Raw genomic sequence first — 21,276 nt, 5'->3', positions numbered from 1 at the left:
ACTCACGAAAAGCACGATTTGCTGTCTGAGAATACCTCACTAAAATTGATTGGCAATCTGCAGTGTTTGATAACCAAAGCGCTGCTCTACCATGAAGTCACGCATCTAATCGCTGTGGGAAAAACTGTCTGAAAGTAATCTAGAGTAACATTGTTTGACCGGAAAAAAAAGCTTGTCAAAACACTCGAATTGCGTTGTAAAAGTAACAGGCACCGTCGTAAAACACACACGATGACACCGACAACGCGACTAGCGGCTGACGCCCACTGTCATGATTAAACAAGAGTCGGGAATTAGCGAAGGCGAGTGACGAGGCGACATCAAACCACAATTCCGTGAAATATGTAACAGCGGTTCAATGTCAATAGTACGTCGCACGTCGTGTCGCAACGCCCAGTAATTGCGCGCTTGATGGCGGCGCGTTTGATCCCGACACATTAAAAGCCAGCCTTGGCGCGATTCTCTGTTGGCAGGACTCTGAGGGGAGCGAATAGCGGATATAATTCTGGAACTAAACACAAAAATCTAATGTCGTAGTTCCTAATTCAAATCGATTCAAGGGGTTTAAAGACTAATGTAAAGCAGCTTTTATAATCAGAACTTGACTCACAAGATATTGACCATGTACGATATTGTCATGCAATCGATATAAATTTTATTGATACGCGAAAATCTGTTGTATTAGTTAAAATGTTTATTTTGCTAATGCTTCAAAACCAAAGTAACAGCAAATATGCTTTAACACATATTAGCCTACAAGGTCAGAAAAAACATTAGTATCGGAACCGTTTATTAAAGGCCGTAATCGTGTTTCTATTTGCTGTCAATCAATTTCCTCATACGATTTGCATGCTAAAACATGTTCACCTCAAGGACAATCGAACTGGCTGACTTTTTGTCTGCGGATACTTTGATAAAGATCTATTCTCGCTGATAGCATCTTGTATACTTTATGTATGTATTTCTATAAGCAATAGAACCAATGCGGACCATAGATGAGCGTGCTATGAAATCGGGATGAGATTCGCCGACGTTTTATTCCTTGAACCACACATTCAGTATTAATATCAATTAACACACACTGGCTTAATTGTGAATCGGGCGGCTCGCGTGCGGCGGCGCCTTTGTCAGCTCGCTGCGTGCGCGCAACTCTTATTCGCAGTACTCTCCATCGCGCTTCTTCGAAAAGCTTCCTAAAATACTGGCGCCATTCACTCACGCGTCATGCTACGCGATCATGATCCCTCCTGCCTCATCGTAAGACTCCATTTGTCTCCACGACACCCACCCTGCTTCTAGGTACTGCGGCATCACGCTAGCGGGAGCGGAGATCCTGTGCTTGATTGATTGTTGCTTGTTCGTAGTTAGTTCGCTATTACAAATGGCATTCGCGTATGTTGTTCTAACATGATGAATGAAACCGACTACTGGAAAAGTTTTATTTAAAGGTCATAACTTTGTATAGGTTTTAGTGGGTATATCGTCGATAAATATTCAAAAGATGATAATGAAATGACGACATGTCAACAGGGAACACCATAAAGATACAAAGGGAATCGCTGAGCCGTCGCTTTATGGGTCTAGCCGAGGTAACGGCGCCGAACAAATAAAAATATGATGTATTAAAATTAAACAGCTACTATCTACACGATCGCTACTATCCAAGATAAAAATCACCGCTTTTCAGGTGATCATCAATTCTTTGCTTAAATCGGAGCTTTGACAGGATTATAATTAGAAACCGTCGGTCCTTGCGGGTGTTTTAATGTCACTAGCCGGTCCCATACTGCGCTCGCATTTCATTAACTCCAGCGTTAAAAAATTGTGAGTTCTCATAAAGCGGTGATTTATGCGGGCCGGGAGCTAACGAGCGGCCACCGACTCGGCGCGGGCGCATCCCTGCCCGCCCCGCGCAATAAAACGATACCTACTACATTTTGGTGCACTTTTGTTTTAGCTCTGAATCATTTTGATTGTAAAACGATAACTATTTTAGATCGTATCTTAACTCAACATGTCTGTAAGATACATCCAAAAAATCTTAATAACAAAATTATGTGGTCCAAAACATTACAGACCTTTTAGGTCCCTATTGGGAATCATGTTCACAAATTAAATATTTTAGTTAGTCGATTTTTCTTTAAAATTACTAAAAATACTCATACGAGTAACTTACTCTACATGATTCTGTTTAAAATTCTCTCAACTTTTTTTACAAAACAAATGCATATGGTTTGTTTTTGTTAATAAACTGCTCATTACATAATTTTCAAATCACAATCAGTTAATCCACTTATGTATAAAATATTACAATAGCTAGAACATTCTGTAAAGTCTATTACCTAATTAAGCTCCAATTTGTAAGCATATTCTGAAAAATAAATAATTTACTATTATCGTTGCTATCTGTGTGGTTAACGCATAATAGGCTTTTAGATGAGACGGTGGATAGTCGGTGGTGGTCCCGCTAGAGTGTGCATGTCTTTTGCTAGGTCTTAGGCACAGGACTTTTCTTAAGTTTTCTTAGGAATACAATACAGGGTGGAAACGATAAGTGATCTCACTCGATTATTTCTAAACTATACAAGATATCCAAAAACTGCTTACTGATCCTAAAAGTGCTTCATGAGCTCTATCCAACGGTACCAATAATAGGTTACATAATAAATTGGATCTATCTGAAAATTCAATGTTTCCCTGTATACATGATGTTACATTTTCAGATAGAAAATACGTTAGAAACCATATAGAGTTACCATATAGAGTTACCTACTACCAGTAATAAAAGCTTAGTATTACATAAACTCCCCTTATTAAGTAAGTAGTCACTATAGCAATTTCTCCGGATGTTTTCCAACTCTACAATATTGATGGTACAATTTTTTAAAAACTTAACATTAATATTTTCAGTTGTAATACGCTGTTACGGCCAGCGGTTACGGTTCATCCAGTGTCTAAGTAGCTCGGTTGGAAGAGCAGTCGCTCGGCAAGCGGAAGGTCGTGGGTTCAATTCCCGCCTTAGGCAGTTCGATTTTTTCAAGTTATTTATAATTTTCAAATTAGTTTGAGATGCAACTCTTAACGCTAAAAATTAAATAACTAAATGTTTTCAGTGTCTCTACAATTTCTTAATTATTCGTACTTCCTACAATTATCACTACAATTATCTACAAGTATCTCTACAATTTCCTTATATTCTAAACCAAAATTACTTCTCAGACTCGTACCCTTGCGTCATCATTTTATTGGTTGTCCCTAACAAGCATACTCTCGTCCCCGAGCCGTGGTCACCGCTCGCGCCGCAATCGCACGCACTGTCAACCGGATTACCGCACGTTTGTCGGCCGCGAGATTTACGGACGCGCCCGGCGCCGGCGCTTCGAAATAAAATTGCCCTTTTCATGTCCACATGCAAATTATTTTACAATTGGACACGGGTTGACGAGATGTTATCATTGTCTCCCAATATGTAACGGGATCGTTGGTTTGATGTAAAAGGAAACACGACGTTACATTTTCATATGTTTGACACTTTTCAAATTACAGAACATGCCAGATATTAATATAATACCACGTCGAGCACCGTTATGGTAATTTTGAATAATAACGCAGTTACTATCTAAATACGTCGTTAACTTTCAATTACCCTACACCGTCTTGCTCAAACTTAACCGTTTGCAGGAAATAAAAAAGCTTTTTAACCGTCATATATTACCTGTGCTAAATAAATCATTAATTACTCGGACCGGTTGGGCAATAAGTTTGATTTTTAATCGAGCGGTGACTTCTGGTTGTTTCAGCAATTGGTTCATTGGCAAAGGCGCCGACTGGGTGATTAAAAATTTCCAATTTCCGCACGGCACCGGGGCCGCTGTAAATTCGGCGCGGATCGTCTCGCGCGCATAAACATGTCGCGCAGGTGCGCGCGCCGCGGGCGTGCTTTGTCGCTGTCCCCCGCCGCCCTATTGCGTAACAGTCGGTACCTTTGCTGATTTATCGCTAATTGACAAGTGACAAGGCAAGTGAATAAATTAGGAACATCTAGGTACTACCCGCCGATAAAGAATAATATGCAATTACAATAAGCATCATTGTCTAATTATGTTTTATAACCTTTCCTCTTTATTTGGCAGAACTAAAATTGTATTAGGATCTTAAATACCTACTCTTACCTATAGGTAACCACAGAAGCAGATTAAAAATAAGCTTGAAAGGTAAAATGTTATGTAGAGTTGGGTTACGTTTAAGTTTTTTCGTCACAAAGTAGATCAGTGCCAATAAAAACAAAGTTGTAATAAATCTTGATAGCTGATGAAGGTCAGTTCAGTTTATTTTTTTATTTGCACCTTTCTTAACTGGTGAATCCCAAGTTTATGTGTTTTTTTGCTTTTTGCCACCTGCAGTCGGTGGGCAAAAACGTCGCAAGATCACATTTTTTACTGCAATCGTTATGATTGAAGGTCTGTCGCTGATTTTAAACAAAGGGCGACAGATAGACGGTGCCATCAATATGCTAATACGTGTAGCATCTCGAGACGATCCCAGTTTTTTGTGGCGACCAAATTGGTTTATTTGTTTTGTTACAAACATATTTCTTTATGAGTGCTGTTTGTTTAGTGTGCGGGGGCGAACATATGGAGTGCTCGGTTTTTGTTAATCCCTATGTGTGGTTAGGAAATATTTAATAGACTTTTTTCTCTTTATTCATATTTTTTAAATATTTCATAGACGTTTTAACTATATTGTTAGTTCATTAAAATATAACATTTGATAATGATGAAAGGAAATACATCGGTATCGTACATCTATTTGTTCTCTATCGCTCGTGTTCTACAGGGTGGAAACGTTAAGTGATCTCACTCGATTTATTTCTAAACTATACAAGATATCGAAAAACTGATTACGGATTCTGAAAGTACTTCACAAGCTCTTTCAAACGGTACCAATAATAGGTTACAGAATAAACTGGATCTATCCGAAAATTCAATGTTTCCAGCTTCCATACATTTAGTAAAACCATATAATATTAAAAACTATACAAGATATTCAAAAACTGATTACTGATCCTGAAAGTGCTTTACAAGTTCTATCCAACGGTACCAATAATAGGTTAGAAAATAAACTGGATCCATTCGAAAATTCAATGTTTCCAGCTTCCATACATTTAGTACAGCCACAGTCATGGCACTGAAGTCTTGTTAATATTATAGCAAGTAAAGCCTAACACCAATGTTTTCCAAGAATATTTTTAAATAAGAATACAATTTACGAGTACATTTTAAGTGTTTGTTATTTAATAAAAAAAATTAATACTTCTATTATTGTTTGGCTGGCATACATTTAGTATGGAGGCTGAAAACATTAAATTTTCGGATAGATCCAGATAATTATTTAACCTGATATTGGTACCGTTGGATAGAGCTTGTGAAGCGCTTTCAGGATTAGTAACCAGTTTTTCGATATCTTGTATAGTTTAGAAATAATCGAATGAGATCACTTATCGTTTCCACCCTGTATATGTATACCAGTCCCGCCCTTAAGTAATATGTACCACAGTGACACACTCATAGTTGCTGATTCACGCACACATCTTAACGGGTTACCTACGCCATATCGAATGACAAATGATCGAAAATCAAAATATCGAATACGTTTCATCGAACGATCAAAATATCGAACGATCAAAATATCGAAGGCTCAAAATATCGAACGTTCAGAATATCGAACGATCAAAATATCGAACGGTCAAAATATCGAACGATCAAAATATCGAAAGTCGATATAGACGTTTTTATTAAATTTCATCATGCATCATTTCTTCGAGTTTATAAATTTTGAGAATAATGTCCATGGGGACCTATTATAAGCCTAGCCTGTCCCAAAAAGGAAAGTTCAGAAATGATGCGTGATGAAATTTAATAAAAACGTCTATATCGACTTTCGATATTTTGATCGTTCGATATTTTGATCGTTCGATATTCTGAACGTTCGATATTTTAAGCATTCGATATTATGATCGTTCGATATTTTGATCGTTCGATATTTTGATCGTTCGATGAAACGTATTCGATATTTTGATTTTCGATCATTTGTCATTCGATATGGCGTAGGTAACCCCATCTTAACAGCCCACTTAAGAGGAACAATGATGTGTCGACTGGATCAATTTGTGCTTGCGCAATAATGTCATGGGCAACTCTACTATGGGCAACACCATAATAGCTAGAAAATAAGACATTTACGTGAGTGGGAGCGAGAGAAAAAGTAGCCAAACAAATGCAGCGCGTGCGTTCTAGAACCAAGATCACTATAGTTACGACAATCGCATGCTAAGTCCTCATTTGCTCCAAGAGTCGTGTTATAAAAACGCACATCAATTGCTCCGAGCTCGTTATGATATCGTAAAACCTCATAGTTATTTGCCATAGTTACTTATTCGTGATGATATTGTGAGCATTATGCTCAAAGAAATAATTATGTGGCAATAATTATTACTGTTCGTGCAAGCCACTGTATCGGCATGTAGGGCGAGTCAAGATAATTGATTGTTTATTGATAAATCTTTTTACTGTATCATCACCATTATTTTCTTCAAGTGCCTTTATTATCCATGTTTATAAAACATACTCCTGTTGTAAAAAATAATGATCCACAGTGACGCAACAGTGCGATTCTCACGGCCCGCTCTCACAGCCGGAGTGAACATTTTGACACTTCCAGGTGTCCGATTTTTTACCCTCCCGGACAATAGAGCGCGAGTGTTTACCCAGGCCCACATCTGGGAGATGAAAAAACCAGCCGGACCTCTCGTGTGAGCGCTAATGAGCAGCTCACTCGACCTCGGGATTACAGTGTTTACACAACCAGTTACTGCCCCACTGGTAGAAGCCTGCAACAGATGCAGGAACAACGGCCGCACTGTCCCGCAACCCCAACATTGAACTTCAAACCGATAAAAAGGCCATGAATTAGCAGTAAAGATAACCGAGGGGTAGGTTAGTGCCGCACTCGACACACATTAAACCGTGACGGTTAACACTCGAGTTTGTTGTCCCTAAACTTCGAGTAAATAGTGTAAAATCGAGTCATTAGAAGAAAGTTAGAAGCTATGTTCAAACTATTAATGGCTCAAAACTTTCACTCATTAACGTTAATGGTCTTATTATTGATTAAATTGTATTAATTAGTTTGGGACAGCTAATTTACACATATTTCACAATTAGCTAATGCGCTGGTGAGTTCACACGGGCCGCGTCCCGCACAAAAACGCGAACTCGCCGTATCAAAAATTCGAGTGCGGATGTCAGGGCGGATGTGGCGGTTTCTTTCCGAGCAGTTAGCGCCTCCGTGCGGCAATTGGCGAGTTGTTACCGATTTACGACCCACTCTAAAGTTTATCCACCGCGATTCTGGTGGTCCCATTGTGTGCCCAAAGCTAGGCTCAGTTGTCTCAGGAGACCTTTTATGGAGCCGGGTTTACGATGCTCGTTTCGATTCCGTTAAAAAGATTCGGAGGTTTTATGATTGAATAAAATTTACTAAATCAGTTGGGGATAGTGTAATTTAGATAATGGACCGGTGGCGGGCGTTTTCGCATATATTGCGCGGCTGCGCGAGTATCGTCACCTCTTTGTCGGCGCGCGGCTCTCAAACGGGCCGATAAGTGGACGCGGCGTGATAAGAACCGTCTCCAACGGTAGCCGAGTGGACGGATTTGTCAATGTACAGTCAACACGAGAAGATGTCGTGAAAGTATTGAAAGCACACATCTGTGTTTGCCGATGTGTTTGCCCTCTACTCTGACAATCCGTAAACATTGCTGTCGATGTAAGGGGACAGGATCTTCTTGTAAGCCTGTCACATCTATCGGGCAAAACTATTCGTAAACATCCGATAAAAAATACTTGAACGTTTGCACACTTTTATAAGCATTTTTTCTTCGAAAAGGGTCTGCTAAATATACTTCCTGTCTCAGCTGAGGATATGACGGCTTTGAATGATCAAATATTCCTCACTATGAATCATATAAGCTACTTCACTAAATGTCCTCTAATATAACTTACAAAATGACTTTACTGTTTTCAATAATATCTTCCAAATTTTCGGTCAATTTTACTGTATTGACTTTACTTTAGGTATTTTATAGGCTACAAACATAATTGAACATAGTCCATTAAACCTTAACCCGCTGAAAGCGTAATTAAGAAAAAAGTGTTTTAATTTTATTGATACAAAAAGCGCTTATTCTGCTGTCGCTACCTCAGATCTCACGTAAGGCAGTAGCCGGCATCGTAAAGTTTAAATGGGGCTAATTTAGCTGGTTGTTAATTGAGCCGATGCGCGTTATCAGCGGGCGCATTAAGGCTCTGCGCCCGCGCACTGATAGGCGCGTATGACGGATCGGACGCGCCGCTGCTATCGCCCGGTATGTTGTGACTAAAAATCGTAGCAAAGCAGGTCTCTAGCTGTAGAAAACTTTAATTTAAAACTTACAAATATACAACTTAAAAACAAATGTTATGTTAAAAGCTCTACATTAATATAGAAACAATAGTTTATTACTTAAACTAGCTTTTGCCCGCGGCTTCACCCGCGTGAAATTTCGTTTGTCACAGATCGTCATACATTATAGCCTGTATGTTATTCTGGGTTATAAACAATGATACTGTAAAGTTTCATCAAAATCCGTTTAGTAGTTTTTGCTTGAAAGAGTAACAAAAATCCAGACATCCAAATTCTAGCATTTATAAATAATATTAGTAGGATACTCTGGGATAGCGCATCACCACACATAATAAAGAAATAAATCAAATTCATTGTTGGAAATTTCCTTAGTTGCCGACTTAGTAATCAAATACCATGCTGTTCAAGGCAAAATACACATTAATATGCAAAATAACGAGCACAAAATACAGTGTGAAGTAATTACAAAATAATGTAAAGTAGGTAGCAGTAACTTCGTAAGTAAAAAGCGAGTGCATAAGTGGTTCAGTACCTCTAGTAGGAAAAACTTTCGAGTTCGTTTCGTTGCGTATTCAAAGTGTCATCGAAAAATTTTGTATGAAAAATTAAACAGCGCCCCCTATATTATAGCCGCCCTAGGGGGCGCTGTTTAATTTTTCATACAAAATTTTTCGATGACACTTTGAATACGCAAACGAAACGAACTCGAAAGTTTTTCGTACTAGAGGTACTGTATGTTATTCTGGGTTATAAACAATGATACTGTAAAGTTTCATCAAAATCCGTTCAGTAGTTTGTGCTTGAAAATGAAAATGAGTAACAAAAATCCAGACATCCAAATTCTCGCATTTATATTTATAATATTAGTAGCATACTCTGGGATAGTGCATCACCACACATAATATAGAAATAAATCAAGTCCATAGTTGGAAATTTCCTCACTTGCCGACTTAGTAATCAAATACCATGCTGTTCAAGGCAAAATACACATTAATATGCAAAATAACGAGCACAAAATACAGTGTGAAGTAATTACAAAATAATGTTAAGTAGGTAGCAGTAACTTCGTAAGTAAAAAGCGAGTGCATAAGTGGTTCAGTTCTTTGCATTAATTTTATAACAGTGTGCCAAAACTTTAATGTGAATGTCGGTAAATCCGGAATTCGTTTTGGAAATTCCCGACTCCATGTTGGTTCCCAAGTTAAAAGATTGGAACGATCGGTATTTATGAGGTGGGCAGTGGTCTACTACGGTGGCCACACTGGTGATAAGGTGGCGCCACTTGTATCGTAAGGCTATCGGGGGCCGCGGGTGCCAAAAGCCTCTCGTTCGGTAACACTTTTACTCCTATCACCCGTTTTTACAATCTCGATAAAATTTAGGATTTTTGGTGGACACACAATGTTGTTGAAAGCAGTAGTCACTCCTCCTCTTCAATGAAATTATCCAATAGATCTGGCAGTAATATGTGTTTTACGTATTCAGGAGAATTACTTAGTTATTACCTATGGTAATATTAAATCAGTAATTTTGGATTTGTCATTTGTTTTAAAGGGCTAAATTGTTTGAGGAATACATCAATTTAAATTATTATGTGTTTCCTAACGATTTATTTTTGTAATACGTCAATTTAACAATTTGCATACTTAGTCTCAACCTGCTTCATCTATTTTTACTGTGATACCACCGCGGTACAAGACACCATTTTAGCTTCTAAACGCTCCCGAATACGGACATAAAATTAACTTTATCAAAAGCCATTCTATTGTCCCTCCGCGGGGACATCACACGTTGGTAGCTGTAATTTTATTATCGCCTTCTTTGTTTGAAGGGATTTGTCCTTTTTCATCAAAAAACCCATGTTAGATTACAAACAAATGCACTTTGTATCGGAACGACTTTTTTGTAGCCACAAAAAGAGATCCTTAATTTAATTTACAACCTACACTTAATTTTATATTACTGTTACGGTGCAATCTTCGTGTAATAACAGGTTATTTGTGCAACAGTTCTGTTGGTTTAACTTGATATTTTAGAATTTTATTACGCGATAAATAAATATAATTTGCGGGCTATTATTTTGTCGTTAACGTTTCAAACGTAACGGTTGGTTTTTAAAAGGAAAGCTAAACAATTTACCACCAGTCACCAAAAATTATTTGAACATGAAAAATATTTTATACTTTATTTATTTGTCAAATGTTAAGTTTTTATGCAACGGAACTCTATCACTGCTTCAAGCAAGACAATAGGTAATGTCTGCCCACTCTAATTTCTGTTTAATAAAAATGACTGATGAGAATGCCTTATGACTTTTGTACCATATCATGTTAATGCAATAAAGTTTAAATAAATAAATGTGAGCTGTGCTGCTTTTGTCAATGTTATGAGCACTGAAAAACTTTGAACCCATTTTTAAGTAAGTTCACCTACTAGCAAAGTCCATAATGTAACTTATCTTTCCAGACGCATGTTCCCATCCCTGCGCGTGTCTCTCGGGGGGCTGGACCCTCGCGAGGAGTACTGCGTGCTCCTCGAGCTTTCCCTCGTGGGGCGCCGCCGCTGGCGGTGGGCGGGCGGCGCTTGGGCGGCCGCCGGTGGCGCCGAGCCCCAGTCGCCCAGGAGACTAATGCTGCATCCCGACTCGCCCGCCCCTGGACACCATTGGACTGCTAACCCAGTCTCGTTCAGCAAACTGAAGCTGACGAACAATACTATGGATGCGCAGGGTCATGTAAGTATCTTATTTAATACTAGCTTTCCGCCCGCGTCTTCGCCCTCTTGGAATTTTTCGGTTTCTTATATAACCTATGTGGCTTTCTATTGGTGAAAGAATTTTTAAAATCGGTTCAGTAGATCCCGAGATTACCCCTTACAATTTAACAAATATACAGACACACAAACTTTACCTCTTTATAATATTAGTATAGATTAGACTAGCTGTGTACGCATGGAATTGTTGAAACACTGCTGATATATTACGTATGTCTGACTGAATCTAATGGAGAAAGGGATCCAGCTTTAGCTCAGGGTTTATTTATAAGTTACAGAATATGTAGATAATGTAGAGTCAATTGACTTGTGAAGCGTTATTCATAAAACTTTTAATTACTAAAAGGCACTACTTACGAAAAGGCAAACAAGGCAATAAACGTCATAACGCAGCCATATTCCAATTTGTTTTGGTATAGCTGATGTAATATCTTAACAAGTAACATTTTGAAATCATCACATGCCAATACAAGAACGGGCAACGGGGCCTCGTACATCTAACATATCAGCCAAGCAGGAGCGGCTATGATTTGCAGCTATGGTATGCCGGAATGTGGGTAATTAAGGATTATCGCACGGTGTAATTATCGACGTTCTCAAAAATGTGACTCACGCAGCTATCGGTGAACATTGTTGCCAAAATCACTTTCACATAGTTTCTTGATTGTACAAGCCATTTTGACTAGAAAACTTTATCTTTGAAAATAAGACAAAGGCTAATTTAGTAGTAGCAGCTACTTTCTTATTGAAACGTTAGCAAAGTTTGTAAATTCGTTCCAGATATTAAACAACCAATGTCTAAAAGTCATTTCCGAATAAAAAGCAACAAAGCAACTATGTATACAGCTAATAGATATTATAAATGCATATGAATAGTCTTCAATTTAAAGTCAAGCCAGTCGTGACTATGTTGAATACTACCTACATACTTTCGATGGAAACGCCTCCCAAACAACGACTTCCCCACGAAAATTAAAGTGTACCGTTCCATCGACTTTGCGTCTTATAGTGTTGAGCTTACAGTTCAATTAACGCTAACAGTCTCTGGCTTTGTGCTGGTTTAACTTAAAAAAGATAGTTACGAGTTTGATTTGAATCGTGAGTTGAACTTTAAAGAAGCCGATATAAGGTTGAGATCACATCGCGGGCGGCGTTGTTTAATATGCGCCGCAGGAGTCTCGGAGCACAAAGGCGTCTATAAGTATTTCGTCACTGGAACAAATACGCTGAAAGGCATTGTGTGAAGGCTGCGACGCGGCAAGTAACTGTACTCCTTTATACTCTGGTGTGTTTGGACAAGGCGGTTGACGCCTCGTGAGTGATAGCCTGGTCTAGGCTTTATGTCCACGCCGTAGGTACCTGAATCTCCTTGTTTGTAGAAACGCGGCCGTAGCGATGGAAAAGCACACAGAAAGTCGTAAAAATGACGCTTCAAGTTTATTCTCACCTTTTTATCCACGAGTTCTTTTATACGGTCATACGTGTGTGCACTATTAATTACCATTTTTTTCTCTATTTCTGAGCGGTTATCTTACTTACATGGTAATCAAATTAAGCACAACAGATGGTTGGTTAAATCTTGTTTATAATTATTCATAATAGATATCTGTTACAGTTCGTAACATTATGCCACATACGATTACATTAATTCATATCAGAGTAAGCAGCTATTTTAATGATTCAAAGCAGTACACCTGTGACGACATATCGTTTATCTATCACAACAAACTACGTTTATGGCTATCAGACACGTTACAAAAGTAGCATGGGTTTATTATGACGGGCGGCAAAAAAGCTGCGCACGCATCGATGCACTTTGGGCCGCGCGGGCGCAGCGGGCGGCGACTGTGTGCACCCAGCCTTACAACAGCTACCGGCAACGCCGATATTCGCACGGAGCCCTATCCCATCGATTGTTGTGCACTTCAGATTACACACCTACATAAAAAAGCCTATTCAACCTTTTTCACCCCTTTTGTCCAATTTTTTAACTTACCCCCGTATTTTCGGGAATATCTCCTCTAATTAAGAAACGGATTAGAGGACGCTCTCAAAATAAAAGGCAATTACAGTGAAAGGATTAGAGAATGTCTTTGTCGATTTGTAAGTGAGAAGTCGCTTTGTGTTATCTAAGGGCTCGGTTACAAGATATCCCTACTTCACGTAATAGCATTTTATGTTTCCTTCGAGATACAGCGGGACTATGAGGCGTGTGATATTTGTACAAGACACAAACCAGTCTACATTGCTACATACCAGGGTCTCATACTGCACAATTTTTCGCTCATCCCGCACTCGTAGCTTTGTAAAATGCCTTAATGTGGGCTCATTCCGATCTAAAACAAATACAGCAATCTTCAAAATATCTGCTTTAGAAAAACGTTTACCAGGTATACTTTAAAGACGTAAAACACATGTAAACTATTATAAAAACACATGCATGTTATCAAGCGGGCAATCGTCGTGTTCGGTTGACTTTGACATCAAGGGACGGGGTGTTTTGCGGAGGCGTTTTGTACCCTTCCTTATCAAACATGATCTTTGTCACGCTGGCTATGCTGCATTCTACTAATTACAGAGATAGAATCAACATCTAAAATAGCATAATTAAAAATGAAAAAATAAATTATTTAATTGGTTAACTCGTTGAACTCTTTTGTATGGAAAAAGTTGAAGATCCAATTTCACTTAATATTTTTGTTTAAAATGTGGTTATTTAGGCGAAAATTACTTATTTATTTGCATTATTATTTTTATCATAATCAGAAACTATTTAGCAGATAGAAAAAAAATAAAATTTACCTACTTTCTTTTTTGTATGAAAATGTAAGCTGGTAATATAAAAATTGAGTCACACACATTTAAAAATATACGAGTATTTATTATCTTTATAGCTATATTTATTTTTAAAAACTAACAGCACAGACACAGATTAAAGAATCGCACTTATAAGTTATCGTAATTTTAATAAGTAAATCCTGCATAAAGCAGAGTTCAACAGGAAAAGTCCAACCGATTGTGAACATGTACAACAAGTTTGTCGTTTATAAATTAACAGACAGTGTGAAAAGCTCAGCTTCTGCACACACCTGCAGCTTTTGTTAAAATGATCGCACAAAAACAAATGAGGTCACGAATGGTCCTAATCTAACCTTCAATCGAATTTGATTGAGGAGGCATCAGCTTGATGGACGAGCTTCCGAACGCGGTGATGCCTTTGCATCGTCTTTACATTGTCCGAATGTCAGGCTGTCTATGTCATACGCACATCGGGAACTAGCCGACCACTTTATTCGATCGGAATTATATCTCTTGGGAATCTATGTTTATGAGACATAAAAAGTGGCCCGAACAATGCCTATTCCCACGCACACGAATCGTTGATTTCGAATCTAAGATTTGTGTGGTAAAAATTCGGTGTTATCAACTTTTACTATTTTTGTTAAAACTTTACTTTCTGGTAATTACGCGGAATTAGTCAAGCAATTGTTTTTAATTTTTGCAACATTATGTACATTAGATATGCCTTTTAAAAGCAGTGGGAAACGAAAGGTCCTCGTTTACCTAAATCCCACCTAAGACAGGCAGATTTCAAGTGAAACACCATGATCAATACAAGAGAAAATCAACCAACATAAACATTCATTCAATAATTTACTTTAGTTGGATGATCAATGATTTAAATCTTATCACACAAGAATTCTAATCATCCGGATAAGCAATTATAAGCCAATAAGTGGAGCCTCGTCTTAAATCTTTGTATTCGGACTAATTCCGAGATAATTAGCTTTCAACTTACTTAACCGTTAAGAGTTTAATTAGTTAAATAGGAACAATATAGGCCTGGCGCCAGTCCCTTTATGCAGAGAACGAAACAAGCGTAGAAGTGTAAAATAAACTACCTCTATGAAAATACAAGAAATGTAGTTTTTCATTTGGACAGTCGCAATGTTCATTTCATGCTTCGCTAGGACAAGCGAAGGGGGAGCTTGCGAGCGCTTTTAAATATTTAGATTTGTATGTATTTTCTTTATATTTTTAAAAAATACCCGTACTTATCAATAAACTTTAACTTTTTCACTAGGACTAAAAATAACTAGGTTAATATGGATCCTATGATCAAATCGAAAAAAAAAGAAGACGAGAAGTCTTAGATATAAGAATAGGGGTTAATTTTTCTGATTGTCTTACTAATTTCTAATTTAAACCTTCACTATGTTTGATTTACTGGGTTACAATAGTGACTGTTTAATCGTGATGATAAAATCGATCAAAATTAATCAGCAATACTACTTTTCCTTAATTTACCACTAACAGAGCGTCATTGTTTTGGTATTTCGAAACTTATCAGTGAACAGTTCCTATGTTTTTTTGGAACGGCGCACGCGCATCACTTGTAGCTTTCAGCAAAAAGCTCGTCTAGACAAGCTCTCCGCTCCACAGACGAGTGTCACCGCGTCACGTGTTTGCGGAGCTGCTGAATGTCGCTTTTTAGTACGCCATTATGTTTGTGTGAAAGATATTTTAGGCATTGTGTTACGGTTTGAGGGTTTTATGGTTTCGCAAGTGGTTTGTTTTGTTTGAACAACATAATTGTGGAGATGATGATGAGTAATCGTTTTGGATGTTTAAAATTGTAGGGCATAATTTTAGTTTAGTTGAAACTTTGTGCACACTTTGTGCTTAGCATTTGTATCCACATACAATATATCTGTTCGTCTAATCAAAATCAAATGAAATTAAATCAAATCAAATCAAATCAAATCAAATCAAATCAAAAATGTTTACTTATTCCATTTTGAATTTTTCGGCACTTGTGAACTGTGAACAATGGTTGAAGCAATTAATTTATTATTACCTAGCTCTATGTTAAATAAATAGTTATTACAGCTGCATAGCATGATAAAGATACAATTAAAACTATAAATACAAATTATTTGTTATTAAAACCGCATTTTTACTGGCAGTCTTATTTATTTATATTGGAACTTTACGTCCCATAAGTGTCATAAAAAGCGTACATTAAACAGAAGTAAAACAGTAACCCTTTAGGCTGAAGTGGGTGCGCAGACGCAGGTAGTTCGAGTGCGCGATAAGCCTGCCGCCGACGCGACACAGATTACAAATTTTTACACGTTTTACAAAAGCGCTTTTTAGCACGTTTTTTGCACTTGCGTTTTTGGTCGAACGAAAGTTAGGAGAAAGGAAAGTCAATTTGTACTTAGGTTAATTTTTAAAGTTGTTAATACTGTTGTTTACCATTAATTTTTGACTCGGGTTTAAAAACAGGTGTGTTGTAAGGGGTGAAAGAGGACTGTTGATTTTCGGAAAAAGTGTTGCAGATTTATAAAATACGGTTCTAAATAGAATAATTCCTGGAACTTATTTTTATTCACACTTTCTACTTTTGTCTTGTGAATTTGAAAACAATTTTGAAGAAATAGGTTTAACACAGGTAATTTTAAGGTTTTAATGTGGAAATCAATTTAGAATTTCTAATCATAAGTGCAGTCGAAAGCACATCAGAGTCAGACTATGCAAAATTGGAGTTGCAAAGTCACTGTTAGAGCTCTACATACTAAGTTACAGTGGTTGGTTTGATATGTCGGCGTCCGTACTTGAGTTAAATCTTACCATAGTATTTCCTGTAAAATTTAAATTAAACTCCTGTCCTTTGTTCCAGATGGTCCTAACATCGATGCACAAATACAGGCCGCGGGTGCTGGTGGTGCGAGCTAGAGACGCGGCCGCATTGGCGTGGGGCGCGCCGCACGCAGCCTTTTCCTTTGCGGAGACGGAGTTTATTGCCGTCACTGCTTACCAGGTTGGTTGGATTACTTTTTGATTTTCATTTTTTAATTTATTTACCTAATAAGTATAGGTTGATTTAAAAAAACACCTTAACTTTCTCAGAAATACTCTAATTAACAAATAAAGGCGTCTTCCCTTAGAGTAATTTTCATAATTATTTAGATCTTCAGGGCAATATTAGTTCACTTTTACGCATGAAAAATGCAGATTAAGTTTTATGAATAGCTTGACACCAAAACTTTGAACTGACAAACTAATATCATGTGGTTTAAATTAAATCTCTGAAATATTACGATACTACGAGTACAAGTAATTCACGTGCGATAGCGTTCCACCATACAAAAATTTGGTTTTAAGCGGCAAATCATAAAACACCAATGGCGATACATAAAGAGATACAATATTGTGGTAACTTGACACTATTTAACAGAATAAAAACAAGCCACCCACCGTCCGATCTAAGGTTAGCAGATCATAATCTAGCACGGGGGATGCCAATATAAAAATTGTATCACACCTCGTCTTCCACGAAATCCTGGTACATTTCCCAGAACATGCGGCTATTCGCACTTATGGTCGATTTTTTTCGGTCCACTGAAGGCGCCAATGCTTTTACGCGTGTACTACGGGTAGTGGCAAAAAACGCGCCGGCGACGCTCGGCTCAAGTGGTCATTGTGTAAGCTCTCTTTCAAAACAAAAGTAGCTAATTTGGAGGTTTCGAACGGTCCCTTTGCCTACAAACAGGCATTGTCTGAAGCATCGGCATCGCTTGATGTGCGAGAACCCGTGAATTCGGAAAACAGTTATTCCCATTGAAATGATAAGAAGTATGAGTAAGCTTCGATGACTACTGGACCAGATACGGCATAAGTGCGGCTTGTTTTGAAAGTACAATGAGGAATAGTGAAATGTATAGCTGTCAATGTCTGTTATCTTAGCCATTTGTAATTGTGAAAATATGTAGCTAAAGCTCCGTGTGATCGCAACCCGTAAGCTTTCGTTTTAAACACATGGTAATAAAGAAAAAAAACTGTAAAAACCATATTATTATATGTATTACAAATGCATACTACTATTGGAAGGCATATAAAAGAATAAATAAGTAAATTATTAAAGGTCTGTAATTACAAGGATTATTAAGGCGGATTCGGGTCGGGGTATAACAGTGTTCAAATGCGAGTATTACGTTGTGGTCGCGAAATAACGAGCTCTAATACCTAATTCAATTGATCAAATCGCTGAAAGCCCTCCTGCTGTTTGTTTTCCGACAGTAAAACGTTTACTTTTAGTGGTCAGCGAGCGTACGGACTGTAATCCACCCTCTGCAATTAGCTGCACCGGCCCCTTTGAGCGCGGCGGCTCAGATGTTGACTGCAGCGAGGCGCGAACGTTTTCTCGCGTCCATTACAATTACGCCGATCGGTAGCTTTGTGGGATTAGCCCGGGATTGTCCGGCTAACGGGACAGGGCCCGGACAAAGCCCGGCGGCGTATCATTGCGCATTATCCATCGCCGGGCGACCGCTCGCCGGCCGTCCCATTGTTACGAATTACCGACGAATTACAAATTCGCTTTCACAAACGCCGACTTTATTATTCGAGAGCGTAACTAGGTGGCACGCTAGCACAACTGAAAGTACACAAAACGTCTCACCGCAACAAAAAATAAATCAATACTCGAAGTGATCATAAACCTGTCATCGCTGTTTGTTATTCTCTCCCCCGATAATTTTCGTGTCCGCCAGATAAATAAGGCAAATTTACTCAGACCCTAATTACACAATCCTAAAAAACTGGCGACAGTCGCCAATATGTGAAATAGTCACGCAAAAAGTAAAAGCGACGGCAAGTTTGCGGCATGACGTCACGGGCGACAGGGCGGGCGGGGGCGGCGCCGGGCGCTAGCCGCCGTCCAAATGTGTGTTTTAGTCATCTAATAACAGGCTTTTAGCACTCTTCGCTATCTCGGCGGATTGCCGTGTTATCTGGTGGCGCTGAGCAAACGGCACCCGCCGGCGCCGCCTTATCACGCCATGTAAACAATCGTTTACAAGTGACTTTGCGTATCGCTACGGGACTATTTGCGGTCGAAATTTCGCCAGATAGTGCAGTCCGGGATCGCGTGCGTTAGCTTGAAAAAAGTAGACGTGTTTAAGTTTGGGCGCCACTCTCAATTAGGTAACAAATGTCGCATGGCTTGGAGACGTCGTCGTCACTTACTATGGTGGAGAAGTGTTTGTAGTGTCAGGTTTCGAGGGCGGAGGGCGCCGCGCCGCGCCGGGCGGGCGGTGCTGGCTCCGGCGCATCCAAAACGCTAATTGGCCTGTCGCCAGCCACCGGCACCACATGTGCGACAATTATCCCTTACAAGCTATTAGCTACACGGGCGATGTATGCGGAAACGGATGTTTAAATTGCATTCTCGAAACGAGATAAGAATTCTCCGTCCGTGTCATACGAAATCTACATGTAACGGATGAATTAATTTTTGAAGGTGGTCGACTTTTTGCTAACGGGATTTTTCATTTTTTTTGGTTCAAAAAAGAGCACAGTTTACTTGTGAAATAATTACAGTCATTATATTTTTCCTTTACAATATAATTACGTAAGTAGGTAGGTAAATATCCAGACTCTTGAATTCAATATTTATTTATTTTTTCTTTGTCCACAGAACGACCGCATCACCAAATTAAAAATCGACAACAACCCTTTCGCAAAAGGCTTCCGAGCATGCGGCCAGTCCAAATGCAAACGAAAGAACACCGACACTAGCGGCGATAACGGGGAGTCTTCCAGCACAGAGTCGACTGAGGCCAAACGGCCCTGTTCCGACGCTGCCTCCTCCTGCTCCGAAGAGGGTAGTCTACGGTCGACGTCACCCCGATCTCCTCCCTTATCAGAGTCGCCTGCACCTCTCGTAGCGCCGCCAGAAAACCTCACCCCGCCTCCAGGGCCGTTCTATCCTCCAGAGTTGTCGTATCTCGGTCCGTTGCATATGTCTATGCCCCTAGGCATGTGGCCCAGTCCGTCAATGTCCATGCCTGGTGGGTTTGCGTGGGGTCCCGCGCTGCCGCCGCCGCCGCCGCGCGCCCCTTCTCCCCCCGCCGCGGCCCCAGCGCCTTGCCGCCGCCTAAAAAGCTTCACAATCAGTGCCCTCCTTGGTGAAGGCTAATGTAGTAATTAACTCGTCTTGATATCCTAGTTCAACTTTATCGTAGTCGCGACGGGCATAATTCGCAATAGCTACTTAATAATGTAAATACTGTTATTAATTTTATAAACACTGTGTCAATTCACTACCTCGTAGATATACTTAGGCGATGCTTTGAATTTATTATATTGTGATAATAACTGTGCCTTACAAGTGTATTAAATTAATAGCCTATTAAGATTATGTTATGTGTACTTAGATTTAATATAGAAAAATATTATTTAATACATTATTCGAGAGTAAACTATAGGAGTATTTCTCAAAAAAAATGTACGTAACGAAATAGTAGTAACGAAATAGTAAGGCCATAAGGCTTGTTATACATTGGCGAAATATTGTGAATGCTCTTCATTTATTCAATTCGAAATATTTGTAAGTATGCACCCAAATACGGGGTAATATTAAGGGGTTAGAAATAAAATAAGGGAGTAATCATTCATACTATTTTAATAAAATTTTTTTTGTTCCATCATGTTTATCCATTTTGAGTCGTTCTCTGTAAGCTTTTTGCCTTTCGGCATTGGTTTTTGGCGGCATTCCTAAAAAAACAAAAGAAGTAATCACATAANACATGAAAAAGCTAGGGTGGCAAACAGGTTTTTGTATGAAAGGTAAAAAAGGACTATTTTTAAAATATCTAAATATTTGGTAATAAGTAGGATTATAGCTATAATTCTTCGTTATCTTAAAGATTAATATTCATCCTTCAAAATTGTGTGTGTGTTTTTTTTGTGTGATGATTTATAAATATAAAACTTTTGAACTGTTTCAAAGCACACTTTTTTTTTTCAAAATGTACATTTTTTTTGAGAAATACTCATAGATAAATAGCTAGATTAAAATAACTGTTAGGAAAAATAATATAAAAGGTGTACTTGAATGGCTTCATAATAATATTAGGGGTTAAAGTATGAAATTGCCGATATTTTCTTTCTTTCTTTCTTTTTCTTTAAAATTCTTGTGGTTCCTTTAAAAATCGCAAAACTGTTTGTATTGAAAAATATTTTCTTTATATACCT

At 38.6% G+C, this 21,276-nt stretch overlaps 1 protein-coding gene across 1 annotated transcript in view; it reads left to right on the top strand.

Moving 5' to 3' along the window:
- Positions 1 to 20,501, top strand: part of Doc1 (Dorsocross1) — a 33,603-nt gene extending 13,102 nt beyond the window's left edge. Inside the window, exons 3-5 of the mRNA XM_028323498.1 lie at positions 10,930 to 11,197; positions 16,919 to 17,059; positions 19,718 to 20,501. Of these exons, the coding sequence (XP_028179299.1) occupies positions 10,930 to 11,197; positions 16,919 to 17,059; positions 19,718 to 20,218 (910 nt within the window). The 3' untranslated portion in view covers positions 20,219 to 20,501. The remainder of the gene's footprint in view (positions 1 to 10,929; positions 11,198 to 16,918; positions 17,060 to 19,717) is intronic.
- Positions 20,502 to 21,276: the final 775 nt, after the last annotated feature.

Source organism: Ostrinia furnacalis, unplaced genomic scaffold, assembly GCF_004193835.3.
Source record: "Ostrinia furnacalis isolate ACB-3 unplaced genomic scaffold, ASM419383v2 OfSCF0638, whole genome shotgun sequence".
NCBI lineage: Eukaryota > Metazoa > Arthropoda > Insecta > Lepidoptera > Crambidae > Ostrinia > Ostrinia furnacalis.
Note: the sequence above shows the minus strand (reverse complement) of the source record. Positions and strands in the feature narration are given on the sequence as shown.